The following is a 10,113-nucleotide window of genomic DNA, read 5'->3' on the forward strand; positions in this document are numbered from 1 at the left end:
TCAAATTCGCTTTTATTCTACAAACCCCACCATATGTGTGAAACGCAATTTAATGATGCTCAGTATACAGCACAAACAGTATTGTTAAGACTGAACATAAACCGAGAAGACACTAGAACGGTGTTGCCCTGACTCCCCTCACAGGAAAGATAAGACAACATACACAGCAGGACAACCTATAGGGCTCATTAAGTCCTATGCACTTCTGTAAGCAACTGGAATAATTATAGCAAATAATCAGACATAGCCTATTGGGATCGCCTTGATCTGTCTACAACACAGGTACTATATTTACAGCTCTGAATGCAAAGGCAAATGCTAAGAAAACACAGCTAGAAGGAAAACTGGGCACACTGTCTAAAGGGGGCCTGCACTGCTACCTGTAGCCAGAGGTTCTTAACCAGGGTTCGATCGAACCCTAGGCCCTATGCACGGTTCATTTTGTGTACCAGTAAAAAAAAAAAAACATATACTTATGTCTTGTATTTGGAAAAAAAAAAACATTTGATTTACCACTAAAGAAGGGTTTGGTGAATGTGCATATGAAACTGGTGGGTTCGGTACCTCAAACAAGGTTAAGAACCACTGTTCTAGGTTGAAGAGTCCAGCAGGCGGATCTACTCAGTGACTAATGGTCTTTTTAATACAAGTCTATATACACAGACTATGACCGTCACTGAGCTGGGTTACTTACTATATACTTTTAAGCCCAAAAAGAGCAAACCGATCAAGCCAATACAAGACATATTGAATATTGTCCCACAAAAATGTATCATCAATCTGTTCCGCTCCTCATGCTCTATAACATTCTGCCTGCAGATGGGATTGAATTTTCAATGTGACAGGTTCCCTTTAAGGCTATGGTTCTTGAATAGAGCACATGATAGAGCCCATGTCCATATATCAAACAATTTTCTATGTTATTAGTGAAATACTCTGCCTTCTTCTGCTGTGCATTTATCCCCAGACCCCCTTCTGATGCCTCCATCTCAACAGTTCTTATGGACATGTATCAGGGACCATGGTCTATAATAGACACTTGTGTTCGTTCCTGTGAAAGTGCTGCATAGCAATTATTATTATTTTTTAATAATAATAATAATAATAATAATAATAAATTAATTGTGTGATGTATTGGACAGCTGTAATATTTCCAACTGGCTCATGATAGAAGTCTCATTATATACAATGGGTATGGAAAGTATTCAGATCCCTTTACATTTTTCACTGTTTCATTGAAGCCATTTTCTAAAAGCAAAAAAGTTCATTTCTCATTAATGTACACTCAGCCCCATCTTGACATAAAAAAACAGAAATATAGATATTTTTAACAAATTTATTTTTTTTAAAAAAAAACCTGTAATATCACACGGTCATAAGAATTCAGACATTTGCTGTGACAATCCTATTTAACCCACATGCTGTCCATTTCCTTCTGATCCTCCTTGAGATGGTTCTACTCCTTTATTGGAGACCAGCTGTGTTTAATTAAATTGATTAGACTTGATTAGGAAAGACAGACACCTGTATACATACGACCTCACATCTCACAGTGCATGTCAGAGCAAATGAGAATCATGAGGTCAAAGGAACTGCCCAAGGAGCTCAGAGACAGAATTGTGGCAAGGCACAGATCTGGCAAAGGTTACAAAAGAATTTCTGCCACACTTAAGGTTCCTAAGAGCACAGTGGCCTCCATCCATAATCCTTAAATGGAAGAAGTTTGGGACAACCAGTATTCTTCCTAGACCTGGCCGTCCAGCCAAACTTAGCAATCATGGGAGAAGAACTTTAGTGAGAGAGGTAAAGAAGAACTCAAAGATCACTGTGGTTGAGCTCCAGAGATGCAGTAGGGAGATGGGAGTTCCATAAAGTCAACTATCACTGCAACTCTCCACCAGTCGGGGCTTTATGGCAGAGTGACCCAAAGGAAACCTCTCCTCAGTGCAAGACACACAGTGCCAAAAAACACAGGAAAGACTCCCAGACTATGAGAAATAAGATTATCTGGTCTGATGAGACAAAGATGGAACTTTTTGGCATTAATTCTAAGCGGTATGTGTGGAGAAAACCAGGCCCTGCTCATCACCTGCCCAATACAATCCCAACAGTGAAACATGGTGGCAGCATCATGCTATGGGGTGTTTTTAAGCTGCAGGGACAGTATGACTGATTGTAATTGAAGAAAAGATGAATGTGGCCAAGTACAGAGATATCCTGGAAGAAAACCCCTTCCAAAGTGCTCTGGACCTCAGACTGGGCTGAAGGTTCACCTTCCAACAAGACAATGACCCTAAGCACACGGCTAAAATAACAAAGGAGCGGCTTTGGAACAACTCTGTGGTCTGGCCCAGCCAGAGCCCTGACCTAAAGCCAACTGAGCATCTCTGGAGAGACCTGAAAATGGCTCCACCAACGTTCACCATCCAACCTGACGGAACTGGAGAAAATCTGCACGGAAGAATGGCAGAGGATCCCCAAATCCAGATGAGAAAAACTTGTTGCATCATTCCCAAAAAGACTCATGGCTGTACTAGCTCAAAAGGGTGCAAATACTCAATACTGAGCAAAGGGACTGAATACTTATGACCATGTGACATTGCAGGTTTTTTGTTTTTTTTTTTAACTAAATTTACAAAAATATCTACAATTCTGGGGGACGGGGGAGGGGGTTCTGTCAAGATGGGGCTGAATGTACTTTAATAAGAAATAAAATGAACTTTTTTGATTTTAGCAAATGGTTGCAATGAAACAAAGTGAAAAATTAAAAGGGGTCTGAATACTTTCCACACACACTGTGTCATTTCCAGCACATATTTCAGTTGTGACCAAGTACAGGTTTCTCCAATCTCATTCAAGCTCTTCGGGTGATCAGAATCCCCTGAAAACTCCCAGGGTCCAGGAAAGAAGAGGGCTATCCGGGATTACATTGAAGTTGGACACTATTACTATACATAAAAGTTTAATCTCTTGGTGGATCCATTTGTTCATGATCTCATGGTGGGTGCTCGACTCCAGCCATATTTTATGGGAGTCCTTCTCCAGTCCCATTGGCTCCAAGAACCTACCCATTCACCGGATCCAGGGGCAAAATCTGTTAGCTACTATACCTATTATAACTGCCGAAATGGTTTCCCTCTGTTTTGATAGATTGCACGTCAGAAATGTCAGTCTTGGGATGAAAATTGAAGTACATAGACGTGCAGCACAAGTCCTTAGACTTAAACAGGTGCTGCCTATTGATTTTATACAATTGTGTGCTTGTATAAATCCATAATATGCACAAGACCCAAGGTCTTTTCTGACTATAATGTTCCAGTTGGGTTTGATACATTAGACTACAGCACAACCTTAAATTCCATGCACCAAAAGGAATGGGGAGCTTGTGGGGTTCACACACTTTTTGTTGGGCTTCAGTTATCATTTCTATTCCATCACTACCTCCGCTTCAGCTCTTCTATGCAACCATCACAGCTGAATGAAACTTTCCTCTAAAATCACATATGTTTATTATATAAATGTCTACATAGTAATGGCCCTAAGGTAACAATATGCTAAAGGTATCCTGTCTTTCAACTAGCATTATATAACACCAACATCTGTGCTGCTGTCTAAATGAAAGGCATACAGGGTACATATAAGCAGATGAGAGGTCTGTGTATGGAACGTTACATTCTTTACAGTATATTGTCTGCAAACTACTCACCTGGAACATTGTCATATCATTTATGGGGCTCACCATGTAATCTCCATACACTATTCTTAGTACAGTCTCAGTCTCAGCAGGTAACTAGAAGGCTATGGTAACATTGCGGATGGATCTATTCTGCCGACTGTTGGATTGACAAGTCACTGATCTGATAACAGTAATGTCGGGTTGGTTATGCTGTGACATGTAGTACTTTTCAGATTGTATAATCATCGACAAACCTTTATTTAGCTACCACAGATACTAAACGTATGTTACACAACTATTATTCATCATTCAAAGGAAGTCTTTGCCTTTGTAACAAAATTCAGTATAGGCCAAATATGATAATATTAATAACAATGACAACAAGTATAATGAAGTAATGATATTTTAAGATATTGTTCTCCAACATATAAAACTGCAGCTACTGGAAAATAAAAACTCCCTTCAATACCTGAGTGCTAAAGATACACTAAGTGGTCTCCATAAGATGTCCAGGGAACCTATTAGTATCAGTATATGGGAATATAGAAGGGTGGAATGGCAGGCACGTATATAAAGCTATATAGAAGTTTGGGAGTGATCTACTTCTGCTGTTATCCCCTATGTAAGTACCTATGTCCTGACACCCTAGGGAGACCAGTTAGTTTAACTTTGGACACCTGGCAATCAACCATAATAAGGCTGTGTTCACACATGGCTGAGCTAGGAATACAGTGATGTGTTTAGAATGGTGAGAAAAATCTGCTACGTGCCCGAAATTGGATGCATATGGAGAGAGGGTATGAGTTTATAGATTTCTATGCTGGCCATATCTAATGCAAGTTTGGGCTTCTATGGGCCAAGGATACATGAACGAGTGATCCACAACACCCCATAAGACTCCATAGAAAACAATATCTGGTCATTAAGGGTCTCTGCTTCTTTCATAGCACTCTAAATCCCTTTATTCTGCAAAACTGAAAATATGGGTTGTGGTCTCTGGAAGAACTATGAAGACGGACAGTCACCTCTCACCTAAGGCGGGAGGGGATACAAATCTGACACAGTCAATGTATAATCCGGCAGTCCCATGCAAATAGATTATTGATGGACCTTATGGAAAAGCTGCTGACATTAATGCAGTCGATGAGTGACCTGGCATATTAGAAACAAACACCTGCTGTGTAAGACAGACCTATGTACAGTAAGTGCTGATAGTACCGTATAGCACAGTATGTCATATGTGGATACACACAATATGCCCTATGTATAAAGTATATGCACTGAATGTCAATGAATATCACTAAATCACAACTTTCACGCACATTATGTTGTGTCGCAGTTGTACTAACTTCTGTTTGGATAAAACTGTATGGAAATTGCATACCTGTATACAGACCTTGCAGTGCTGAGATAGTCAATGTAACAGAAAGGAGTCTCATTTAGAATGGTGTCCTATGCTGACTTAACATGGAGTTTTACTTGTCTTACCAATATGAACAAAAGTTATAGAGCAAATAACTCAACGATGATGGTAAATCTATCTATTTCTCCATTCAAGGCCATAGGAGTATACAAAGAAACTAGTTCTGCAACCCTCCGAGCCTGTATATTTCTGATCTACAGAGAAAGGAGGTGATGAAAGGCTAATAGCATTACTATACTAAATGCAGTATTTTAAGAAGTGACCTTGAACCAATCCACACTCCACCTTTGAAGCAGAAAGAGCTTGGCAAGCACTTGTGACTGCTCACTGGGAAACAATGAGGGATCCTCCAATGATTTATCATTTTCTATTTGCTCAATGCCTAAGTTTCCAATAAGCGGCGAAAAAAAAGGAATAATCAATTCTACAGTCTTGGTAATTCATTAATGCAATCCTGCACTAAAAAGTGTCCCAGGAAGGCCCAGCCCCGCTCCCTGTTGTCAGCCCCGGTTAACCCTTCAGAGACTGACAATAAATAACTGACAAGTGATTGGTACTGGAGCAGAGACAATAAATCAGGACGCTGGAGAGTGCAGGATCATCATTTTACAGGTCTCTTTTCTGGTAACACAGCGCCCACTAGCGGCAGAAGGAAAGTTTCCACGAGCTCCTCTGCTCAGAAAGTGCCCATACAATGCCTCCTTTGTGACAGCGCCATCCTGCTTCATTCTGCAGCTGTGAATCCCCAGGAAAGTGAAATGTCGTCACATACATAGAAAAGGCTTCATCTCTACAGGTCTATTCACTAGCAAACATACAACCTCTACAGCTAAAGACAAGAGCTGGTGCCAATACATCGATAGGGATTGCTTCAGATGCATTTGCCACTATGTTGATGTGACAGTGCAGACTGCAGGCTTACCTTCCTGAACAGCTTGGAAGGGATTGTTGGGCTCTATAATCTTGATAGTGTGTCCAATTTTTTCACTTTGTAAAATGTCGTCATTGAGGTTCAGATCTGACACAGCCAGCTGAAAGATTTCATTGTCCTTTGCTGCATTTTCTTCAAATATTGCACCTGTTATGGGAAGATCCATCAGTGGTCCACATCACTAGATCAGATACTTGCAATTCACAACCAATATACACAGTGGCCTTCTCAGCAGTGGTTAATGCCTTAGCTGACCTTTTCCTAGGAGGACTAGCTGTCCTACAAGGAACTCATTAGTTCTTGCTGAAGCCATTGACATATAAATACAATTTACATGGTTTCTTTACAGCTTTCACTGTGCTGTAAAATATTGAGTACATTGTAACCTTCTCTCATTGTTCCAATGTTTCATCTAACATGAGCTGCATCAATGGTCACTATAAGCAGATGTGTCACTTATGCCCCTATACATATAGTCATTGGTGGTGCTGTCACTTCTCAATGCAAACAGGGCTGAACTATAGAATATAATAAAGATAAATATTATACTCAGCATTCACCAAGCCAATTCATTCATTGCACCCTAAAGGCCAGGTATAGAATATGTGCATCAAGTAGCCCATTTCTCTATATTAATGCTTTGCTAATGCCTCCATGGGGACTGAGGTTTTATTGAAGTGTGGCCTCAGTTCTGCCATTTATAAAGCATAGCTTATTCACTCTCTATGTGTAAATCATGCACAGTGGATGAGAGAAAGGCATGGAGACAGCTGGAGAAATATGGAGTGTCTAGCTGATTTCCTAAATGGTGGACACCTGGGCACAAGCGGCCAGAGACACTGGCAGCCCAGATCTGGATGCCAACTACATACTTAGCACTTGCACAAGCTGTCAGTACTGCCTAAAGCCCTGTGGATCTCATCAGAGAAGACAAATGTGCTGGAAGATTAGGAGAAGGTCGCATCACTGCAAGCCATAGGGAACTAAAATTACAAGGGGGTTCCTTCATCTCAGGATATTACAAGGAGTATACGAAATGAAACACACACTACTCTGTTGGCATATTAGGATCTATACTGTGTGTATTGCTAGGGGTCTCCTCAGTGAGGACCACTGTGCAGTAATATTAGGAGGTCTCCTGGAGGTATACTGTGTGTATTATTAGGGGTCTATTCAGTGAAGACCACTGTGCAGTAATATTAGGTGAGATATACTGTGGGTATTGCTAGGGGTCTATTCAGTGAGGACCACTGTGCAGTAATATTAGGAGGTCTCCTGGAGGTATACTGTGTGTATTGCTAGGGGTCTCCTGAGTGAGGACCACTGTGCAGTAATATTAGGAGGTCTCCTGGAGGTATACTGTGTGTATTGTTAGGGGTCTCCTCAGTGAGGACCACTGTGCAGTAATATTAGGAGGTCTCCTGGAGGTATACTGTGTGTATTGCTAGGGGTCTCCTCAGTGAGGACCACTGTGCAGTAATATTAGGAGGTCTCCTGGAGGTATACTGTGTGTATTGCTAGGGGTCTCCTGAGTGAGGACCACTGTGCAGTAATATTAGGAGGTCTCCTGGAGGTATACTGTGTGTATTGTTTGGGGTCTCCTCAGTGAGGACCACTGTGCAGTAATATTAGGAAGTCAGCTTTGTATATTGCTATTGGTTTTCTTTAGAGAACACTATTTTGTAGTAAAATTAGGAGGACTCTTCAGTTAAAACATCTGTGCAGAAATATTACACATGGATCTCATCAGTGCAACCCCTGTGCGGTAATATTACAAGGATGTTTTCAACAGTGTGTACAACTGTGCAGTAATATAACAAGAGTCTCAACAATGCAAACAGCTGTGCAGTATCACAGGATATATATATATATATATATATATATATATATATATATATATATATATATATAGATATATATAAATAAATATATATATATATATATATATATATATATATATATATATGTGTGTGTTATTAATACAAAGTACTAGTAGTAGTTCAAGGGGGCTTCACTGCTGCAAACATCTGGAATATGAGAATAGAATACTGTAGAAGCTTATGGGAAACTTCTATGATGGTGTAATTGTGCCCTGGAGTGCAAGTTATGAATAAATACTAGACAGTAGGATCTCAGTCACTGCTGTATTAGTAGCACAGGGGAGCAGAGCGGCTAAGAGCTCCTTTATTTGAGGAGTACAGCCTTCAAAGTTCATCCAATCTTATTTAATAGATCCGCAATGCTGTGTGCTTGGACAGGCTCCCTACAATCTACTCGTGGTTTCAGCATGGCAAGCCTGTAGAAAGGTGCCCTAGTCACTAATCCGTGACCCACCTGACCCACATCCACATTCACCCCCTTTAGCCATTCCCCTGGTCAGATCACTTGCCCTTCTTTTTTTGCTTCCAGTCTTCTTCCATTAGGTATGCCAGCTGCTGTATGTGACATCAGTATTACCTTGTTAGATTCAGTGGGAGTCTGAGCTAAGCTGCCATATCTGTGTGCATTTTGGACGTGCCTGTTCATTTTTGGTTAGATATAATCTGCATTTGTCTCTGGATCTTTCCTATCAGCCTGCAGTTTCATTGCCTGTCTCTCATCCATACATAGCTAGCAACACACATGCAGCTTTAACCCCCTCCCTTCTTCTGTTCAATCCCTGATAACCACATCTGCTATAAAGCTGCACAGTGGAATCTTATTAATTCATCCACTCGATACAGCGACTATACAGGGCATGAAAGTTACCTACTGGTAGGTGCCTATTCCAATATGCTGCCTTTGTCACATACATATTGAGGATTACAGCAGCCTCGAGCTCTTATCCATTATTGGCTGCAGTCACGCTAAAAAGACAGAATCATTAGGTAGGGCAATCTTTGCATGTAACAAGCCTCTGGCCTCTGCCCACCAAACTTGGGAATCACTTACAATCCCCAATGTCGATAGTAGCTGTCCATGGTACTAGCAGACAATACAGTATAGATACAGTTGCACATAAGCAAACAAGTTTGCAATGATCTCACCGGCAAATCCTATGAAAGTAGCATGCAGACAGTGCTAGCCTTGTCCACCTTTTGCAAGCACATAGGTGCCCATCAGCTAATGCAATCGATAGAATTAACCCTTAAAGCTCGCAACACACACACACAAGTTTGTTGCAGCAGATCTCAGTAGGAGTTGGTTGCAGCCCAGTGGTGATTTTAAGGAGACAGATCTCTCTACCCCATCCTAGTGCTCATCATCATCATCATCATCATCATTATTCCATAAGCCGGGTCCCTTTCTTACCAATGTGGATGATGGAGTCCGCCCGTACTGAAAAACACTGAAATATCCAGGGGAGAAAGCAGAGCATCAACACTTCCATTTCCAGCCTTTCAAACAGCACATCAGCTCGGATTTGTTGGTGGTACAGAGACAAGAATGATGAAAATGCTCTCCAGATAGTGAGGGAAGAGAAGACAGACAAAGCAGGCTAGATCCCGATAGGATTCCTATTGCAATATGTACAATATAGCTTATAAAGCTTAGACAGGGAAAAGCATAGACTTGCAGCTCTCTCCAACACTCTATGTGTGTCTGAGACCCAACAAACAGCAAACTGCGGAGGACCCCCCCTCCTTCTCCTCTACCACGTGATTGCAGAGACTCACCACTCAATATAGTCTTGGTGAAAACACTGAGAGATGGAGAGATGAGCTCAGATGGGGAACACTGGAGCATCTTAGTCAAAAGAGAAATGCAGGAGGCTGCTAGGCACATAAGCTAGAGGGCTGACTGCCTGTCTAAAGCTTGGACATTAGGTGTGAGAGATCAGATGCTGATGACAAGCCGCAGACACAAATGTGAATGCAATGCAAAGGAGGCAGCACACAGAGGATCATACTGGATAAAGGGTGAAGGAAATGAAGGCTGGATCTGCAGATGGTCTATTAATACCATAAATACAGTGAGTGACATATGATAGCTAGATCACAGGGCATGGACTGAAGACTAACTCTACTGAAGAGCACTCAACAGACTGGAGAACAGAAACTTATGGATTCTTATAAAGAAAGGTACTGCAACAGTGTGAAGTGT

The 10,113-nt window shown here is 41.2% G+C and overlaps 1 protein-coding gene across 2 annotated transcripts in view; it reads right to left on the reverse strand.

The window, feature by feature from the left end:
* Positions 1–9,613, reverse strand: part of GRID1 (glutamate ionotropic receptor delta type subunit 1) — a 744,143-nt gene extending 734,530 nt beyond the window's left edge. For both annotated transcript variants that reach the window (XM_075258436.1, XM_075258437.1), the window contains exons 1-2: positions 9,322–9,613; positions 6,022–6,177 (exon numbers count right to left, since the gene is read on the reverse strand). In XM_075258436.1, coding sequence (XP_075114537.1) covers positions 6,022–6,177; positions 9,322–9,400 — 235 coding nt within the window. In that variant the 5' untranslated portion in view covers positions 9,401–9,613. The remainder of the gene's footprint in view (positions 1–6,021; positions 6,178–9,321) is intronic.
* Between the last annotated feature and the right edge of the window lie 500 nt (positions 9,614–10,113).

This window comes from Leptodactylus fuscus, chromosome 10, assembly GCF_031893055.1.
Source record: "Leptodactylus fuscus isolate aLepFus1 chromosome 10, aLepFus1.hap2, whole genome shotgun sequence".
NCBI lineage: Eukaryota > Metazoa > Chordata > Amphibia > Anura > Leptodactylidae > Leptodactylus > Leptodactylus fuscus.